Below are 22,421 nucleotides of genomic sequence, written 5' to 3' on the forward strand. Positions count from 1 at the left end.
ATATGACATGGTGTCTGTCTGTGTTGTAGATATGACATGGTGTCTGTCTGTGTTGTAGAGCTATGACATGGTGTCTGTCTGTGTTGTAGATATGACATGGTGTCTGTCTGTGTTGTAGATATGACATGGTGTCTGTCTTTGTTGTAGAGATGACATGGTGCCTGTCTGTGTTGTAGATATGACATGGTGTCTGTCTGTGTTGTAGAGCTATGGCATGGTGTCTGTCTGTGTTGTAGATATGACATGGTGTCTGTCTGTGTTGTAGAGATATGACATGGTGTCTGTCTGTGTTGTAGATATGACATGGTGTCTGTCTGTGTTGTAGATATGACATGGTGTCTGTCTGTGTTGTAGATATGACATGGTGTCTGTCTGTGTTGTAGATATGACATGGTGCCTGTCTGTGTTGTAGAGATATGACATGGTGCCTGTCTGTGTTGTAGAGCTATGACATGGTGTCTGTCTGTGTTGTAGATATGACATGGTGTCTGTCTGTGTTGTAGAGATATGACATGGTGTCTGTCTGTGTTGTAGAGCTATGACATGGTGTCTGTCTGTGTTGTAGATATGACATGGTGTCTGTCTGTGTTGTAGAGATATGACATGGTGCCTGTCTGTGTTGTAGAGCTATGACATGGTGTCTGTCTGTGTTGTAGATATGACATGGTGTCTGTCTGTGTTGTAGATATGACATGGTGTCTGTCTGTGTTGTAGATATGACATGGTGCCTGTCTGTGTTGTAGATATGACATGGTGTCTGTCTGTGTTGTAGATATGACATGGTGTCTGTCTGTGTTGTAGAGATATGACATGGTGTCTGTCTGTGTTGTAGATATGACATGGTGTCTGTCTGTGTTGTAGATATGACATGGTGCCTGTCTGTGTTGTAGATATGACATGGTGTCTGTCTGTGTTGTAGATATGACATGGTGCCTGTCTGTGTTGTAGATATGACATGGTGTCTGTCTGTGTTGTAGATATGACATGGTGCCTGTCTGTGTTGTAGATATGACATGGTGTCTGTCTGTGTTGTAGATATGACATGGTGCCTGTCTGTGTTGTAGATATGACATGGTGTCTGTCTGTGTTGTAGATATGACATGGTGCCTGTCTGTGTTGTAGAGATATGACATGGTGCCTGTCTGTGTTGTAGATATGACATGGTGTCTGTCTGTGTTGTAGATATGACATGGTGTCTGTCTGTGTTGTAGAGATATGACATGGTGTCTGTCTGTGTTGTAGATATGACATGGTGTCTGTCTGTGTTGTAGATATGACATGGTGCCTGTCTGTGTTGTAGATATGACATGGTGTCTGTCTGTGTTGTAGAGATATGACATGGTGTCTGTCTGTGTTGTAGATATGACATGGTGCCTGTCTGTGTTGTAGAGCTATGACATGGTGTCTGTCTGTGTTGTAGAGATATGACATGGTGTCTGTCTGTGTTGTAGATATGACATGGTGTCTGTCTGTGTTGTAGATATGACATGGTGCCTGTCTGTGTTGTAGATATGACATGGTGTCTGTCTGTGTTGTAGATATGACATGGTGCCTGTCTGTGTTGTAGATATGACATGGTGTCTGTCTGTGTTGTAGATATGACATGGTGCCTGTCTGTGTTGTAGATATGACATGGTGTCTGTCTGTGTTGTAGATATGACATGGTGTCTGTCTGTGTTGTAGAGCTATGACATGGTGTCTGTCTGTGTTGTAGATATGACATGGTGTCTGTCTGTGTTGTAGAGATATGACATGGTGCCTGTCTGTGTTGTAGATATGACATGGTGCCTGTCTGTGTTGTAGATATGACATGGTGTCTGTCTGTGTTGTAGAGCTATGATATTAATCCTGTCTATGTGTTGTAGATCTATAATGTGGTGTGTCTGTGTTGTAGACCTATGATATTAATCCTGTCTATGTGTTGTAGATCTATAATGTGGTGTGTCTGTGTTGTAGAGCTATGATATTAATCCTGTCTATGTGTTGTAGATCTATAATGTGGTATGGTGTGTCTGTGTTGTAGACCTAGGATGCTAATCTTGTCTATGTGTTGTAGATCTATAATGTGGTATGGTGTGTCTGTGTTGTAGACCTAGGATGTTAATCCTGTCTATGTGTTGTAGATCTATAATGTGGTGTGTCTGTGTTGTAGACCTATGATGTTAATCCTGTCTATGTGTTGTAGATCTATAATGTGGTGTGTCTGTGTTGTAGACCTATGATGTTAATCATGTCTATGTGTTGTAGATCTATAATGTGGTGTGTCTGTGTTGTCGACCTATGATGTTAATCCTGTCTATGTGCTGTAGATCTATGAGGACTCCATCGTGCTCCAGTCTGTGTTTAAGAGTGCCAGACAGAGAATCGTAAAGGAGGAGGAGAGTGAAGAGGACAGCGATGATGACAATGAAGATGATGATGATGAGGAAGAGTCGGAGGCAGAGTGTAAGATAAAGGATTCTCTCTTTCTCTCCCTCTCCCCTCCCTCTCTCTTGACAATAAATCATATATAATGGCATGTAAAATCAATGCAAGGTACCCAACTCATCCAACTGAAAAATATAGCTACTGTATCTCTGTGGATGTGTACTTGACTTGTCTGTCATGTGGTCCTCTGGAGCTCAGTTGGTAGAACATGGCTCTTGCAATGCCAGGATAATGGGTTTGATTCCCTGGACCAGTACCAGTCAAAAGTTTGGACACACCTACTCATTCCAGGGTTTTTTTCCTCATTTTTACTATTTTCTACATTGTAGAATAATAGGTGAAGACATCAAAACTATGAAATAACACATATGGAATCATGTAGTAACCAAAAAAGTGTTAAACAAATAAAAATATATTTTATATTTGAGATTCTTCAAAGTAGCCACCCTTTGCCTTGATGACAGCTTTGCACACTCTTGGCATTCTCTCAACCAGCCACCTGGAATGCATTTCAGTTAACAGGTGTGCCTTGTTAATTTGTGGAATTTATTTTCTTCTTATTGCGTTTGAGCCAATCAGTTGTGTTGTGACAAGGTTTTTTTATATGTATTTGTATTATTTCTTTAAACAGGGAGTCCCATTGAGATCAAACATCTATTTTACAAGTGAGCCCTGTATACATTACAATAAAAACAGAATACTAAAACACACACGTGCGTATAAAACAATATAATGCAACACACAATAATAAAATAAACACATTTAATAAAAGCAACAACAGCACATCTAACTGCAGTGAAGTCTGCAGATTGTTCCACAAATTAGGGGCAAAAAAAAACAAAATGCAGATTTTCCCAAATCTTTGTAGACTGAAGGGATCTCTAGTGTTATCCTTTCCTGAGAACGGGTTTGGTAACTTATGATTCTTATCTTGAAGTTACGTATGGAGGGAGTTTCTGTCAGATTGCTTTGTAAATAAATACAAGAGAATGCAGCTCTCTTCTAACTGTAACGGTTGTCCTCCTCCTCTTCGTCCGAAGAGGAGGAGTAGGGATTGGACCAAAGCTCAGCGTTGTGGTATGACATAATGATATTTATTAAAGTAAAGACGAAACACGAAAATACTTCAACAAACTACAAAACAAATAAACGAACGTAGACAGACCTGAACTAGAGAACTTACATAACACGAAGAACGCATGAACAGGTACAGACGACACAAACGAACGAACAAACCGAAACAGTCCCGTGTGGTGCACAGACACAGGAGACAATCACCCACAAACAAACAGTGTGAACAGCCTACCTTTATATGGTTCTCAATCAGAGGAAACGTCAAACACCTGTCCCTGATTGAGAACCATATAAGGCTAATTACCACTAACCTAAACATAGAAACACAAAACATAGAATGCCCACCCCAACTCACGCCCTGACCAACTAAACACATACAAAACAACAGAAAACAGGTCAGGAACGTGACACTAACAGACAGAGAGGTCCGTCCTACATTTATTACAGACTATAATGATGAGTCCTAACATGGCCCCCTGTGATAAAACGTATTGCTGAATGGTAGACTGTGTCCAAGGGTTTTCAAAACAGAGGATTGCCACATGCATGTAAACAATATCACCAAAGTCCAATACAGGGAGAAGTGTTGTTTGAACAAGCTTTCTCCTATTTTCAATACTGAGGCAGGATTTATTTAGATATAAAAAAAACAATCTTAGCTTTTTAGTCAGATGTTCTATATGCGTGACGAAGGACAACTTGTCATCAATCCAGACACCCAGGTACTTATATTGAGAAACAAGCTCAATTTGGGATCCATTTATAGGGCAGATATGCAGGTCCTCAGGGTCAACATTTCATGACCTAGAGAACAGCATGAGCTTGGTTTTACTTATATTTAACACTAATTTAAGATCTGTAAGTGATTTCTGAACTGAATCAGTCATGCTGAAGTTCACGAATGGCCTGCTGCACTGAGGGTCAGCCCTAACCCTGACCATTACCCTAACCCTAACACTGACCCTAACCCTGAGGTGGCACATGAACACAAAACTGTGTCATCTGCTTAGAGATGAATGCTAAGAGAATTAACAGTGTTTCACTATGTCATTAATATACAAAGTGAACAATGGAACCAAAATCGAACCCTGAGGAACACCTTTTTGATTCTCAAGACATTCTGATTTAACCCCATCTATCAAGATGGCCTGAGTTCTGTCACTAAGATAATTCTGATTTAACCCCATCTATCAAGATGGCCTGAGTTCTGTCTCTAAGATAATTCAGATTTAACCCCATCTATCAAGATGGCCTGAGTTCTGTCACTCAGATAATTCTGATTTAACCCCATCTATCAAGATGGCCTGAGTTCTGTCACTCAGATAATTCTGATTTAACCCCATCTATCAAGATGGCCTGAGTTCTGTCACTAAGATAATTCTGATTTAACCCCATCTATCAAGATGGCCTGAGTTCTGTCACTAAGATAATTCTGATTTAACCCCATCTATCAAGATGGCCTGAGTTCTGTCACTAAGATAATTCTGATTTAACCCCATCTATCAAGATGGCCTGAGTTCTGTCACTGAGATAATTCTGATTTAACCCCATCTATCAAGATGGCCTGAGTTCTGTCACTCAGATAATTCTGATTTAACCCCATCTATCAAGATGGCCTGAGTTCTGTCACTAAGATAATTCTGATTTAACCCCATCTATCAAGATGGCCTGAGTTCTGTCACTGAGATAATTCTGATTTAACCCCATCTATCAAGATGGCCTGAGTTCTGTCACTCAGATAATTCTGATTTAACCCCATCTATCAAGATGGCCTGAGTTCTGTCACTAAGATAATTCTGATTTAACCCCATCTATCAAGATGGCCTGAGTTCTGTCACTGAGATAATTCTGATTTAACCCCATCTATCAAGATGGCCTGAGTTCTGTCACTGAGATAATTCTGATTTAACCCCATCTATCAAGATGGCCTGAGTTCTGTCGCTGAGATAATTCTGATTTAACCCCGTCTATCAAGATGGCCTGAGTTCTGTCACTAAGATAATTCTGATTTAACCCCATCTATTAAAATGGCCTGAGTTCTGTCACTAAGATAATTCTGATTTAACCCCATCTATCAAGATGGCCTGAGTTCTGTCACTAAGATAATTCTGATTTAACCCCATCTATCAAGATGGCCTGAGTTCTGTCACTAAGATAATTCTGATTTAACCCCATCTATCAAGATGGCCTGAGTTCTGTCACTAAGATAATTCTGATTCAACCCCTTCTATCAAGATGGCCTGAGTTCTGTCACTAAGATAATTCTGATTCAACCCCATCTATCAAGATGGCCTGAGTTCTGTCACTAAGATAATTCTGATTTAACCCCATCTATCAAGATGGCCTGAGTTCTGTCACTAAGATAATTCTGATTTAACCCCATCTATCAAGATGGCCTGAGTTCTGTCACTAAGATAATTCTGATTTAACCCCATCTATCAAGATGGCCTGAGTTCTGTCACTAAGATAATTCTGATTTAACCCCATCTATCAAGATGGCCTGAGTTCTGTCACTAAGATAATTCTGATTTAACCCCATCTATCAAGATGGCCTGAGTTCTGTCACTAAGATAATTCTGATTTAACCCCATCTATCAAGATGGCCTGAGTTCTGTCACTAAGATAATTCTGATTTAACCCCATCTATCAAGATGGCCTGAGTTCTGTCACTAAGATAATTCTGATTTAACCTCATCTATCAAGATGGTCTGAGTTCTGTCTCTAAGATAATTCAGATTTAACCCCATCTATCAAGATGGCCTGAGTTCTGTCACTAAGATAATTCTGATTTAACCCCATCTATCAAGATGGCCTGAGTTCTGTCACTAAGATAATTCTGATTTAACCCCATCTATCAAGATGGCCTGAGTTCTGTCACTAAGATAATTCTGATTTAACCCCATCTATCAAGATGGCCTGAGTTCTGTCACTAAGATAATTCTGATTTAACCCCATCTATCAAGATGGCCTGAGTTCTGTCACTAAGATAATTCTGATTTAACCCCATCTATCAAGATGGCCTGAGTTCTGTCACTAAGATAATTCTGATTTAACCCCATCTATGAAGATGGCCTGAGTTCTGTCCCTAAGATAATTCTGATTTAACCCCGTCTATCAAGATGGCCTGAGTTCTGTCACTAAGATAATTCTGATTTAACCCCATCTATCAAGATGGCCTGAGTTCTGTCACTCAGATAATTCTGATTTAACCCCGTCTATCAAGATGGCCTGAGTTCTGTCACTCAGATAATTCTGATTTAACCCCGTCTATCAAGATGGCCTGAATTCTGTCACTAAGATCTTTCTGAAACCATGAATATCCCAGGCCGACTCTTGATCATTTCTTCAGCCAAACAGAATGATCAACAGTGTCGAACACCTTTGACAGGTCAAGGCGGCACAGTTCTTTCTAGCATCCAAGGCATTGACAAGATCATTAACAACTAGCGTGGTTGCTGTGGTAATACTATGCCCAGGACTAAACCCTGATTGGTTAATATTAAAGATACAATGATCAGATAAAAAGGAAGGAAGTTGTACATTAACCAACGATTTTAGAATCTCAGCTGAACAAGGTGGTCTTGAAATGAGGCGACAGTTGTCCAGATCATTTGTATCCCCATCCTTATGGAGTGGCAGCACATATGCGGACTTCCATGCTTTTGCTTTTTTGCTTCCTGATAAGAATGTTAAATTAAGAAAATGTGGGCTGCAGAGGCAGCAGTAAGGGGTGCTGCACACCAACGCAGACCAGGCTCCAAATGATCAGCCCCTGTCGATTGTCTTTGGTCTGATGTTAGCAAAGTGTACATGACTCCTGACCAGCATGTTCAGAAGCATTCAGTAGATTTTCACCAAACTATTATTTTCCAGAGCTGGCTTTGAAATACATTCAAATATAAAGCCTGCAGAGATACAATTGTGATTAAATGCATGAAATATATTAATTTTGTCAGTAATAGGGCCAGAATCTAAATTAATTTCTTGGGGGAGAGAAGAGGAGACACAACCCTTCAGTGACGTAACAGCTTTCCAAAATGTAGCTGGGTTCCCTGTACATTCAGAAAGTGTATTAACATAATAATCCGATTTTTCTTTTTTAACTAGTTTTACACAGATTTCTCAAATCGCCTGAAAGACTGCCAGTCTGGGCCCGAGTCTGTGAATCTAGCTTTGGCCCAGGTAGCATCTCTGTTGTGTAGGACTTCAGCTCTGGACTGAACCAAGACCTATTTTTACATTACATTTACATTTAAGTCATTTAGCAGACACTCTTATCCAGAGCGACTTACAAATTGGAAAGTTCATACATATTCATCCTGGTCCCCCCATGGGAATTGAACCCACAACCCTGGCGTTGCAAGCGCCATGCTCTACCAACTGAGCCACACGGGACCACGTGTTTAATTCAACATGTTGTTTGAAGGGTTTATCTACAATACAATTGAAAACCTTTGAGAAGTGGTCCAGAGCCAACTCTGGGTCAGGTATAGATTAGAGGTCGACCTCTAGTATAGATGCAATACAATCAAAGTCACCAAAATTAAGGTCACATTGAAATGTTTAAAATTCCTCTTGTTGATAAAACGAGGTTTAAAACTAGGCATTTGTATATCCCTGACACACACAATGGGACAGTGGTCACTAATATGGTCTACACCTGTTGTATTCAGCATTTCACTGTGAGGTCTACTACACCTGTTGTATTCAGCATTTCACTGTAAGGTCTACTACACCTGTTGTATTCAGTATTTCACTGTAAGGTCTACTACACCTGTTGTATTCTGCATTTCACTGTAAGGTCTACTACACCTGTTGTATTCAGCATTTCACTGTAAGGTCTACTACACCTGTTGTATTCAGCATTTCACTGTGAGGTCTACTACACCTGTTGTATTCAGCATTTCACTGTAAGGTCTACTACACCTGTTGTATTCAGCATTTCACTGTGAGGTCTACTACACCTGTTGTATTCAGCATTTCACTGTGAGGTCTACTACACCTGTTGTATTCAGCATTTCACTGTGAGGTCTACTACACCTGTTGTATTCAGCATTTCACTGTAAGGTCTACTACACCTGTTGTATTCAGCATTTCACTGTGAGGTCTACTACACCTGTTGTATTCAGCATTTCACTGTGAGGTCTACTACACCTGTTGTATTCAGCATTTCACTGTGAGGTCTACTACACCTGTTGTATTCAGCATTTCACTGTAAGGTCTACTACACCTGTTGTATTCAGCATTTCACTGTGAGGTCTACTACACCTGTTGTATTCAGCATTTCACTGTGAGGTCTACTACACCTGTTGTATTCAGCATTTCACTGTGAGGTCTACCTACACCTGTTGTATTCAGCATTTCACTGTGAGGTCTACTACACCTGTTGTATTCAGCATTTCACTGTGAGGTCTACTACACCTGTTGTATTCAGCATTTCACTGTGAGGTCTACTACACCTGTTGTATTCAGCATTTCACTGTGAGGTCTACTACACCTGTTGTATTCAGCATTTCACTGTAAGGTCTACTACACCTGTTGTATTCAGCATTTCACTGTAAGGTCTACTACACCTGTTGTATTCAGCATTTCACTGTGAGGTCTACACCTGTTGTATTCAGCATTTCACTGTAAGGTCTACACCTGTTGTATTCAGCATTTCACTGTAAGGTCTACTACACCTGTTGTATTCAGCATTTCACTGTGAGGTCTACTACACCTGTTGTATTCAGCATTTCACTGTGAGGTCTACTACACCTGTTGTATTCAGCATTTCACTGTAAGGTCTACTACACCTGTTGTATTCAGCATTTCACTGTGAGGTCTACTACACCTGTTGTATTCAGCATTTCACTGTAAGGTCTACTACACCTGTTGTATTCAGCATTTCACTGTGAGGTCTACTACACCTGTTGTATTCAGCATTTCACTGTGAGGTCTACTACACCTGTTGTATTCAGCATTTCACTGTGAGGTCTACTACACCTGTTGTATTCAGCATTTCACTGTGAGGTCTACTACACCTGTTGTATTCAGCATTTCACTGTGAGGTCTACTACACCTGTTGTATTCAGCATTTCACTGTGAGGTCTACTACACCTGTTGTATTCAGCATTTCACTGTAAGGTCTACTACACCTGTTGTATTCAGCATTTCACTGTGAGGTCTACTACACCTGTTGTATTCAGCATTTCACTGTGAGGTCTACTACACCTGTTGTATTCAGCATTTCACTGTAAGGTCTACTACACCTGTTGTATTCAGCATTTCACTGTGAGGTCTACTACACCTGTTGTATTCAGCATTTCACTGTAAGGTCTACTACACCTGTTGTATTCAGCATTTCACTGTAAGGTCTACTACACCTGTTGTATTCAGCATTTCACTGTAAGGTCTACTACACCTGTTGTATTCAGCATTTCACTGTGAGGTCTACTACACCTGTTGTATTCAGCATTTCACTGTGAGGTCTACTACACCTGTTGTATTCAGCATGTCACTGTAAGGTCTACTACACCTGATGTATTCAGCATTTCACTGTGAGGTCTACTACACCTGTTGTATTCAGCATTTCACTGTAAGGTCTTCTACACCTGTTGTATTCAGCATTTCACTGTAAGGTCTACTACACCTGTTGTATTCAGCATTTCACTGTGAGGTCTACTACACCTGTTGTATTCAGCATTTCACTGTAAGGTCTACCTACACCTGTTGTATTCAGCATTTCACTGTAAGGTCTACCTACACCTGTTGTATTCAGCATTTCACTATGAGGTCTACTACACCTGTTGTATTCAGCATTTCACTGTGAGGTCTACTACACCTGTTGTATTCAGCATTTCACTATGAGGTCTACTACACCTGTTGTATTCAGCATTTCACTGTGAGGTATACTACACCTGTTGTATTCAGCATTTCACTGTGAGGTCTACTACACCTGTTGTATTCAGCATTTCACTGTGAGGTCTACTACACCTGTTGTATTCAGCATTTCACTGTGAGGTCTACTACACCTGTTGTATTCAGCATTTCACTGTGAGGTCTACTACACCTGTTGTATTCAGCATTTCACTGTGAGGTCTACTACACCTGTTGTATTCAGCATTTCACTGTAAGGTCTACTACACCTGTTGTATTCAGCATTTCACTGTGAGGTCTACTACACCTGTTGTATTCAGCATTTCACTGTGAGGTCTACTACACCTGTTGTATTCAGCATTTCACTGTAAGGTCTACTACACCTGTTGTATTCAGCATTTCACTGTGAGGTCTACTACACCTGTTGTATTCAGCATTTCACTATGAGGTCTACTACACCTGTTGTATTCAGCATTTCACTGTGAGGTATACTACACCTGTTGTATTCAGCATTTCACTGTGAGGTCTACTACACCTGTTGTATTCAGCATTTCACTGTGAGGTCTACTACACCTGTTGTATTCAGCATTTCACTGTGAGGTCTACTACACCTGTTGTATTCAGCATTTCACTGTAAGGCTTACCTACACCTGTTGTATTCAGCATTTCACTGTAAGGTCTACTACACCTGTTGTATTCAGCATTTCACTGTAAGGTCTACTACACCTGTTGTATTCAGCATTTCACTGTAAGGTCTACTACACCTGTTGTATTCAGCATTTCACTGTAAGGTCTACTACACCTGTTGTATTCAGCATTTCACTGTAAGGTCTACTACACCTGTTGTATTCAGCATTTCACTGTAAGGTCTACTACACCTGTTGTATTCAGCATTTCACTGTAAGGTCTACTACACCTGTTGTATTCAGCATTTCACTGTAAGGTCTACTACACCTGTTGTATTCAGCATTTCACTGTAAGGTCTACTACACCTGTTGTATTCAGCATTTCACTGTAAGGTCTACTACACCTGTTGTATTCAGCATTTCACTGTAAGGTCTACTACACCTGTTGTATTCAGCATTTCACTGTAAGGTCTACTACACCTGTTGTATTCAGCATTTCACTGTAAGGTCTACTACACCTGTTGTATTCAGCATTTCACTGTGAGGTCTACTACACCTGTTGTATTCAGCATTTCACTGTGAGGTCTACTACACCTGTTGTATTCAGCATTTCACTGTGAGGTCTACTACACCTGTTGTATTCAGCATTTCACTGTGAGGTCTACTACACCTGTTGTATTCAGCATTTCACTGTGAGGTCTACTACACCTGTTGTATTCAGCATTTCACTGTGAGGTCTACTACACCTGTTGTATTCAGCATTTCACTGTGAGGTCTACTACACCTGTTGTATTCAGCATTTCACTGTAAGGTCTACTACACCTGTTGTATTCAGCATTTCACTGTGAGGTCTACCTACACCTGTTGTATTCAGCATTTCACTGTGAGGTCTACCTACACCTGTTGTATTCAGCATTTCACTGTGAGGTCTACTACACCTGTTGTATTCAGCATTTCACTGTGAGGTCTACTACACCTGTTGTATTCAGCATTTCACTGTGAGGTCTACTACACATGTTGTATTCAGCATTTCACTGTAAGGTCTACTACACCTGTTGTATTCAGCATTTCACTGTGAGGTCTACTACACCTGTTGTATTCAGCATTTCACTGTGAGGTCTACTACACCTGTTGTATTCAGCATTTCACTGTGAGGTCTACTACACCTGTTGTATTCAGCATTTCACTGTAAGGTCTACTACACCTGTTGTATTCAGCATTTCACTGTGAGGTCTACTACACCTGTTGTATTCAGCATTTCACTGTGAGGTCTACTACACCTGTTGTATTCAGCATTTCACTGTAAGGTCTACTACACCTGTTGTATTCAGCATTTCACTGTGAGGTCTACTACACCTGTTGTATTCAGCATTTCACTGTGAGGTCTACTACACCTGTTGTATTCAGCATTTCACTGTGAGGTCTACTACACCTGTTGTATTCAGCATTTCACTGTAAGGTCTACTACACCTGTTGTATTCAGCATTTCACTGTAAGGTCTACTACACCTGTTGTATTCAGCATTTCACTGTAAGGTCTACTACACCTGTTGTATTCAGCATTTCACTGTAAGGTCTACTACACCTGCTATATTCAGCATTTCACTGTAAGGTCTACTACACCTGTTGTATTCAGCATTTCACTGTGAGGTCTACTACACCTGTTGTATTCAGCATTTCACTGTGAGGTCTACTACACCTGTTGTATTCAGCATTTCACTGTGAGGTCTACTACACCTGTTGTATTCAGCATTTCACTGTGAGGTCTACTACACCTGTTGTATTCAGCATTTCACTGTGAGGTCTACTACACCTGTTGTATTCAGTATTTCACGGTAAGGTCTACTACACCTGTTGTATTCAGCATTTCACTGTAAGGTCTACTACACCTGTTGTATTCAGCATTTCACTGTAAGGTCTACTACACCTGTTGTATTCAGCATTTCACTGTAAGGTCTACTACACCTGTTGTATTCAGTATTTCACTGTAAGGTCTACTACACCTGTTGTATTCAGCATTTCACTGTGAGGTCTACTACACCTGTTGTATTCAGCATTTCACTGTAAGGTCTACTACACCTGTTGTATTCAGCATTTCACTGTAAGGTCTGCTACACCTGTTGTATTCAGCATTTCACTGTAAGGTCTACCTACACCTGTTGTATTCAGCATTTCACTGTGAGGTCTACTACACCTGTTGTATTCAGCATTTCACTGTGAGGTCTACTACACCTGTTGTATTCAGCATTTCACTGTGAGGTCTACTACACCTGTTGTATTCAGCATTTCACTGTAAGGTCTACTACACCTGTTGTATTCAGCATTTCACTGTAAGGTCTACCACACCTGTTGTATTCAGCATTTCACTGTGAGGTCTACTACACCTGTTGTATTCAGCATTTCACTGTAAGGTCTACTACACCTGTTGTATTCAGCATTTCACTGTGAGGTCTACTACACCTGTTGTATTCAGCATTTCACTGTGAGGTCTACTACACCTGTTGTATTCAGCATTTCACTGTGAGGTCTACACCTGTTGTATTCAGCATTTCACTGTGAGGTCTACACCTGTTGTATTCAGCATTTCACTGTAAGGTCTACTACACCTGTTGTATTCAGCATTTCACTGTAAGGTCTACTACACCTGTTGTATTCAGCATTTCACTGTAAGGTCTACTACACCTGTTGTATTCAGCATTTCCCTGTGAGGTCTACTACACCTGTTGTATTCAGCATTTCACTGTGAGGTCTACTACACCTGTTGTATTCAGCATTTCACTGTAAGGTCTACACCTGTTGTATTCAGTATTTCACTGTAAGGTCTACTACACCTGTTGTATTCAGCATTTCACTGTGAGGTCTACTACACCTGTTGTATTCAGCATTTCACTGTGAGGTCTACTACACCTGTTGTATTCAGCATTTCACTGTGAGGTCTACTACACCTGTTGTATTCAGCATTTCACTGTGAGGTCTACTACACCTGTTGTATTCAGCATTTCACTGTAAGGTCTACTACACCTGTTGTATTCAGCATTTCACTGTAAGGTCTACTACACCTGTTGTATTCAGCATTTCACTGTAAGGTCTACTACACCTGTTGTATTCAGCATTTCACTGTGAGGTCTACTACACCTGTTGTATTCAGCATTTCACTGTGAGGTCTACTACACCTGTTGTATTCAGCATTTCACTGTAAGGTCTACTACACCTGTTGTATTCAGCATTTCACTGTGAGGTCTACTACACCTGTTGTATTCAGCATTTCACTGTGAGGTCTACTACACCTGTTGTATTCAGCATTTCACTGTGAGGTCTACTACACCTGTTGTATTCAGCATTTCACTGTGAGGTCTACTACACCTGTTGTATTCAGCATTTCACTGTCAGGTCTACTACACCTGTTGTATTCAGCATTTCACTGTGAGGTCTACTACACCTGTTGTATTCAGCATTTCACTGTGAGGTCTACTACACCTGATGTATTCAGCATTTCACTGTAAGGTCTACTACACCTGTTGTATTCAGCATTTCACTGTAAGGTCTACTACACCTGTTGTATTCAGTATTTCACTGTAAGGTCTACTACACCTGTTGTATTCAGCATTTCACTGTAAGGTCTACTACACCTGTTGTATTCAGTATTTCACTGTAAGGTCTACTACACCTGTTGTATTCAGCATTTCACTGTAAGGTCTACTACACCTGTTGTATTCAGTATTTCACTGTAAGGTCTACTACACCTGTTGTATTCAGCATTTCACTGTGAGGTCTACTACACCTGTTGTATTCAGCATTTCACTGTGAGGTCTACTACACCTGTTGTATTCAGCATTTCACTGTGAGGTCTACTACACCTGTTGTATTCAGCATTTCACTGTGAGGTCTACTACACCTGTTGTATTCAGCATTTCACTGTGAGGTCTACTACACCTGTTGTATTCAGCATTTCACTGTGAGGTCTACTACACCTGTTGTATTCAGCATTTCACTGTGAGGTCTACTACACCTGTTGTATTCAGCATTTCACTGTAAGGTCTACACCTGTTGTATTCAGTATTTCACTGTAAGGTCTACTACACCTGTTGTATTCAGCATTTCACTGTGAGGTCTACTACACCTGTTGTATTCAGCATTTCACTGTGAGGTCTACTACACCTGTTGTATTCAGCATTTCACTGTGAGGTCTACTACACCTGTTGTATTCAGCATTTCACTGTGAGGTCTACTACACCTGTTGTATTCAGCATTTCACTGTAAGGTCTACTACACCTGTTGTATTCAGCATTTCACTGTAAGGTCTACTACACCTGTTGTATTCAGCATTTCACTGTGAGGTCTACTACACCTGTTGTATTCAGCATTTCACTGTGAGGTCTACTACACCTGTTGTATTCAGCATTTCACTGTAAGGTCTACTACACCTGTTGTATTCAGCATTTCACTGTGAGGTCTACTACACCTGTTGTATTCAGCATTTCACTGTGAGGTCTACTACACCTGATGTATTCAGCATTTCACTGTAAGGTCTACTACACCTGTTGTATTCAGCATTTCACTGTAAGGTCTACTACACCTGTTGTATTCAGTATTTCACTGTAAGGTCTACTACACCTGTTGTATTCAGCATTTCACTGTAAGGTCTACTACACCTGTTGTATTCAGTATTTCACTGTAAGGTCTACTACACCTGTTGTATTCAGCATTTCACTGTGAGGTCTACTACACCTGTTGTATTCAGCATTTCACTGTGAGGTCTACTACACCTGTTGTATTCAGCATTTCACTGTAAGGTCTACTACACCTGTTGTATTCAGCATTTCACTGTGAGGTCTACTACACCTGTTGTATTCAGCATTTCACTGTGAGGTCTACTACACCTGTTGTATTCAGCATTTCACTGTGAGGTCTACTACACCTGTTGTATTCAGCATTTCACTGTGAGGTCTACTACACCTGTTGTATTCAGCATTTCACTGTGAGGTCTACTACACCTGTTGTATTCAGCATTTCACTGTGAGGTCTACTACACCTGTTGTATTCAGCATTTCACTGTGAGGTCTACTACACCTGTTGTATTCAGCATTTCACTGTGAGGTCTACTACACCTGTTGTATTCAGCATTTCACTGTGAGGTCTACTACACCTGTTGTATTCAGCATTTCACTGTGAGGTCTACTACACCTGTTGTATTCAGCATTTCACTGTGAGGTCTACTACACCTGTTGTATTCAGCATTTCACTGTAAGGTGTACTACATACTCATCCGTATATTTATATGTACATATTCTCATTCACCCCTTTACACTTGTGTGTATAAGGTAGTAGTTGTGGAATTGTTAGGTTAGATTACTTGTTGGTTATTACTGCACGGTCGGAACTAGAAGCACAAGCATTTCGCTACACTTGCATTAACATCTGCTAACCATGTGTATGTGACCAATAATATTTGATTTGATTTATTGCTGTAGAGGTTAGCTAAGTGATTTCTCCACGTTTCCCCATTTTGGATAGCCAATCCCTCATGATGAGGTTACTGGGCCGTAATGCTTTCTCTCTCTCTCTCTCATCCCTCTCGCTCTCTCTCCTCATCCCTCTCTCTCTCTCATCGCTCTCTCTCCTCATCCCTCTCTCTCTCATCCATCTCTCTCTCTCATCCCTCTCGCTCTCTCCTCATCCCTCTCTCTCTCTCATCTCTCTCCTCATCCCTCTCTCTCCTCATCCCTCTCTCTCTCCTCATCCCTCTCTCTCTCCTCATCCCCCTGTCTCCCTCGCTCCTCTGCAGCTAATTCAGTGAGGGTGAAGATACTGCTAGGTAAGAAGGAGTCTGGCGGTAGCAGCATCGGAGCCCGTCACCATAACAAGGACAAAGGCAAGAAGAGACTGAGTCGCTCCAAGGCCAAACCCGTCGTCAGTGACGATGATAGCGACGAAGACCAGGATGACAACGTAAGTCACCATGACAACCTGCTGGGGTCCCGGGCGGTTTTCAGACTAACAGGGTAAAGGTATTTGACCAGCTGTGTCTCTCTCTCTCTCTCTCTCTTTCCCTCTTACCATGCTTCTCTCTCTCCATATGTCTCTCTCTTTCTCTCAATTTAATTCATCGGCTTTATTGGCATGGGAAACATAAACTCAGCAAAAAAAGAAACGTCCCTTTTTCAGGACCCTGTCTTTCAAAGATAATTAGTAAAAATCCAAATAACTTTACAGATCTTCATTGTAAAGGGTTTAAACACTGTTTCCCATGCTTGTTCAATGAACCATAAACAACTAATGAACATGCACCTGTGGAACGGTCGTTAAGACACTAACAGCTTACAGACGGTAGGAAATTAAGGTCACAGTTATGAAAACTTGGGACACTAAAGAGGCCTTTCTACTGACTCTGAAAAACACCAACTTTCACGCTCATCTGTGTGAACGTTCCTTAGGCATGCTGCAAGGAGGCATGAGGACTGCAGATGTGGCCAGCAATGTCCGTACTGTGAGACGCCTAAGACAGCGCTACAGGGAGACAGGACGGACAGTTGATCGTCCTCGCAGTGGCAGACCACGTGTAACAACACCTGCACAGGACTTGTACAACCAAACATCACACCTGCAGGACACCAAGTTACACCAGGAAGACACAATCCCTCCATCAGTGCTCAGACTGTCCTCAATAGGCTGAGAGAGGCTGGACTGAGGGCTTGTAGGCCTGTTGTAAGGCAGGTCCTCACCAGACATCACCGGCAACCACGTCGCCTATGGGCACAAACCCACCATTGCTGGACCAGACAGGACTGGCAAAATGTGCTCTTCACTGACGAGTCGTGGTTTGGTCTCACCAGGAGTGAGTACCCTTCCTGCAGGCTCATCCTGACATGACCCTCCAGCATGACAATGCCACCAGCCATACTGCTCGTTCTGTGCGTGATTTCCTGCAAGATAGGAAGGTCAGTGTTCTGCCATGGCCAGCGAAGATCCCGGATCTCAATCCCATTGAGCACGTCTGGGACCTGTTGGATTGGAGGGTGAGGGCTAAGGCCATTCCCCCCAGAAATGTTCAGGAACTTGCAGGTGCCTTGGTGGAAGAGTGGGGTAACAGCTCACAGCAAGAACTGGCAAATCTGGTGCAGTCCATGAGGAGGAGATGCACTGCAGTACTTAATGCAGCTGGTGGCCACACCAGATACTGACTGTTACTTTTGATTTTGACCCCCCCTTTGTTCAGTGACACATTATTCCATTTCTGTTAGTCACATGTCTGTGGAACTTGTTCAGTTTATGTCTCAGTTGTTGAATCTTGTTATGTTCATACAAATATTTACACATGTTAAGTTTGCTGAAAATAAACGCAGTTGACAGTGAGAGGACTTTTCTTTTTTTGCTGAGTTTATATGTTTACATTGACAAAGCAAGTGAAGTAGATAATAAACAAAAGTGAAATAAACAATACAAATGATCAGTAAACATTACCCTCACAGAAGACTGTGTCTCTCTTTCTCTCTCTCCATGTCTCTCTCTCTCTCCATCCCCATGTTTCTCTCCATCCCCATGTTTCTCTCTCTCCATGTCTCTCTCTCTCTCTCCATCCCCATGTTTCTCTCCATCCCCATGTTTTTCTCTCTCCATGTCTCTCTCTCTCTCCACTCATGTCTCTCTCTTTCTTTCTCTCCATGTTTATCTCTCCATTTCTCTCTTTCTTTCTCTATCTCTCTCGCTCTTTGTCTTTCTGTCTCTCTCTTTCTCTGCTCTTCTGCAGTTCAGGAGGAAAAGGTAAGTTATGCTTCTCTCTCCTCTTCTCTCTTATCTTTGTTCTCTGAGCTATTCTAGAGTTTGGATTTTGACTTGGTTGTTAGGTTGTTAATTCTTGTGGTCTGCTGAAGTCTCAGCACAGCAGGTCCACTGTTGATGACCTCATAGTGTTGTCTTCCTCTGCAGAATCAGTCTGAGGAGAGCAGAAGTGAAGATGAGTGAAGAAGAGGAAGGCTGATCCTTAGGACTTAACAAGAAAATCCTTTCATTATTTCTTTTATTTTCTACAGTATGGCACTTATTCAATCATTTTTGGTTTTCTTAGTTTTTTCTCTTTCTACTATATGGATGTTTTCTCTCAGAGCTGTCGTCACCATAGTGATGGCATGTGACTATGTTGGTACAGACAGACAGACAGACAGACAGACAGACAGACAGACAGACAGACAGGGTTTTCTATGGCAATTTTCTTCTTAGTTTACCTTACAGGAATATTTTAAAGATCAAACATTGTGGAGAATCTATATTTTATGTGTGTTTGTACATTTTATATATTTATGCTTTAATTCAATGAGATTAAAAACAAATTCAGAATCAACAACATTTGGTTACAAACAACACATATGCTTGCAAATGCTTAGTTTATATAATTGCATTTTTAAAAGTGTTTATATCATGGCACTATAGATATATGGTATCTAATGTTATATTTCCCACTATTCAGTCCCATTAGCATTAGTTTCCTATAGAGCTCCCCAGCTTGTCGTCCGAACAACAGGAAATGATTTACCTCTGGTTTGTTCAGACATTCCTATGGGGAAAATTAATGGGGTTTTGGAATAAAGGCATAAAATAAGGTCAGAGGTTAACACAGGCTTAGGAGGTCTTATATGTTGTGTTCTATGAGATATCAGTCAGTTAACATGACCTTTATGAAACTATGTTGTGTTTTTTTTTTTTATTATTACGTAAATGCTTCAAAATTCACAAGAAGTGTTAGCTGATGAAGACGATCTCATAGAACAAAACGTACGGTCTCCTAAACCTGTGTTTCCCACAGACCTTATTTCTCTGTTTATCCAAAAACATTCATTTTCCCATAGGTTTTGTCCATCGAACCATGGCGGAGTGAGTGCCTACAAAAAGACGCCATTACGATTTCTCTATATTATCCTAAGCAATATCTTAATCTCTCCATACTGCAGTTTACTAGTTAGTAGTCCTAGCTGCTGCCGTTATCTTAATCTCCCCATACTGCAGTTTAACAGTTAGTAGTCCTAGCTGCTGCCTTTATCTTAATCTCCCCATACTGCAGTTTAACAGTTAGTAGTCCTAGCTGCTGCCTTTATCTTAATCTCTCCATACTGCAGTTTAACAGTTAGTCGTCCTAGCTGCTGCCGTTATCTTAATCTCTCCATACTGCAGTTTAACAGTTAGTCGTCCTAGCTGCTGCCTTTATCTTAATCTCCCCATACTGCAGTTTAACAGTTAGTCGTCCTAGCTGCTGCTCATGTAGAGATAGACCACATACTGCAGTATATTGATTTCCTTCTTTATGGATTGAAGTGCTCTGTTTTGATTTACTCATTTAGATATTAGATATCATCAAGAGATATCAGTTAGATATGAGTCATTAATCTAGTAGTGATCTCCTCTCTCTGTTACCCTGCAGTGTTGTTGTGTGGTGGTGGTGTTGTGTGGTTGACTAGATAGACAGACGGGCAGGCAGGCAGACAGGAAGACAGACAGGCTGACATGAAAACAGACAAACAGGCAGACAGGACAAAAGACAGACAGGAAGACAGCGTGGTAGAGAGACAGGAAGAAAGACAGACAGGCAGAGAGAGGCAGACAGACAGGAAGAAAGACTGACATGCAGACCGGAAGACAGACAGACAGGCAGAGAGAGGCAGGCAGGCAGACAGGAAGACGTACATGCTGTATCTCTCTGAATGGTCTGTTCTGGTCTCTTCTGTTCTTGTCATCTTTGTGGTTGTATCATCTTTGTATTTGTAGTTGTATCTCAATGCCCAGAGCAAAATAAAATTAATGAACTGATTATTACCTCTGGTTCTACCGTTGTATTTCTTCAACTTCTGTTCTGTACGTCCACTTTATTACGATAGCCTTCAGTGTCTTTAGACCTGTTAGACCAGTATCTTTAGACCTGTTAGACCAGTATCTTTAGACCTGTTAGACCTGTATCTTTAGACCTGTTAGACCTGTATCTTTAGACCTGTTAGACCAGTTTTTTGTTCTCTTGAGAGTCAGGTCCGCCTACGGCGGCCTTTTTCAATAGCAAGGTTATGCTCAGAGCGCCAAATTCAAATTAATTACTATAAAAATCAAACTTTCATTAAATCACACATGAAAGATACCAAATTAAAGCTACACTGGTTGTGAATCCAGCCAACATGTCAGAATTCAAATAGGCTTTTCAGCGAAAGCATACGATGCTATTATCTGAGGATAGCACCATAGTAAACAGAGAGAAGCATATTTCAACCCTGCAGGCGCGACACAAAACACAGAAATAAAAATATAATTCATGCCTTACCTTTGACGAGCTTCTGTTGTTGGCACTTCAATATGTCCCATAAACATCACAAATGGTCCTTTTGTTCGATTAATTCCGTCGATATATATCCAAAATGTCAATTTAATTGCCGCGTTTCATCCAGAAAAACACCGGTTCCAACTTGCTCAAACGTGACTACAAAATATCTCAAAGGTTACCTGTAAACTTTGCCAAAAAATTTCAAACTACTTTTGTAATACAACTGTAGGTATTTTTTAACGTTAATAATCGATAAAATTGAAGACGGGATGATCTGTGTTCAATACAGGATTAAAACCAACTGTAGCTAGCTTTCTGGTCACGCGCCTCTAACAAACAGGACACTTCCAGTGACTCTCGTTCAAGATGGCCGTACTTCTTCATTACACAAAGGAATAACCTCAACCAAATTCTCAAGACTGTTGACATCCAGTGGAAACGATAGGAACTGCAAGCATGTCCCTTAGAAATCTGGTTTCCCAATGAAAATTGATTGAAAAGAGAGTGACCTAAAAAAAAAAAAGATCTGAATGGTTTGTCCTCGGGGTTTCGCCTGCTAAATAAGTTCTGTTATACTCACAGGCATGATTCAAACAGTTTTAGAAACTTCAGAGTGTTTTCTATCCAAATCTACTAATAATATGCATATCTTCTCTTCTGGGGATGAGTAGCTGGCAGTTGCATTTGGGCATGCTTTTCATCCAAAATTCCGAATGCTGCCCCCTACCCTAGAGAAGTTAAGTCAGTTAAGAACAAATTCTTATTTACAATGACGGCGTGCCAGGAAACTGTGGGTTAACTGCCTTGTTCAGGGGCAGAAACACAGGAAACTGGGTTAACTGCCTTGTTCAGGGGCAGAAACACAGGAAACTGTGGGTTAACTGCCTTGTTCAGGGGCAGAAACACAGGAAACTGTGGGTTAACTGCCTTGTTCAGGGGCAGAAACACAGGAAACTGTGGGTTAACTGCCTTGTTCAGGGGCAGAAACACAGGAAACTGTGGGTTAACTGCCTTGTTCAGGGGCAGAAACACAGGAAACTGGGTTAACTGCCTTGTTCAGGGGCAGAAACACAGGAAACTGGGTTAACTGCCTTGTTCAGGGGCAGAAACACAGGAAACTGTGGGTTAACTGCCTTGTTC

General features: G+C 41.1%; 1 protein-coding gene across 5 annotated transcripts in view; it reads left to right on the top strand.

Annotated features, from left to right (window-relative positions):
• Positions 1–20,498, top strand: part of LOC120041376 (probable global transcription activator SNF2L2) — a 90,076-nt gene extending 69,578 nt beyond the window's left edge. For 4 of the 5 annotated variants that reach the window (XM_038986329.1, XM_038986330.1, XM_038986331.1 and 1 more), the window contains 3 exons: positions 2,310–2,445; positions 16,770–16,933; positions 18,911–20,498. In XM_038986329.1, coding sequence (XP_038842257.1) covers positions 2,310–2,445; positions 16,770–16,933; positions 18,911–18,946 — 336 coding nt within the window. In that variant the 3' untranslated portion in view covers positions 18,947–20,498. Of the gene's footprint in view, positions 1–2,309; positions 2,446–16,769; positions 16,934–17,418; positions 17,461–18,910 lie in introns of those variants that run through there. The other variant, XM_038986328.1, reaches the window with a different exon arrangement.
• The last annotated feature ends 1,923 nt before the right edge of the window (positions 20,499–22,421 follow it).

The sequence above is a fragment of the Salvelinus namaycush genome, unplaced genomic scaffold (assembly GCF_016432855.1).
Source record: "Salvelinus namaycush isolate Seneca unplaced genomic scaffold, SaNama_1.0 Scaffold455, whole genome shotgun sequence".
In the NCBI taxonomy this organism is placed as follows: domain Eukaryota; kingdom Metazoa; phylum Chordata; class Actinopteri; order Salmoniformes; family Salmonidae; genus Salvelinus; species Salvelinus namaycush.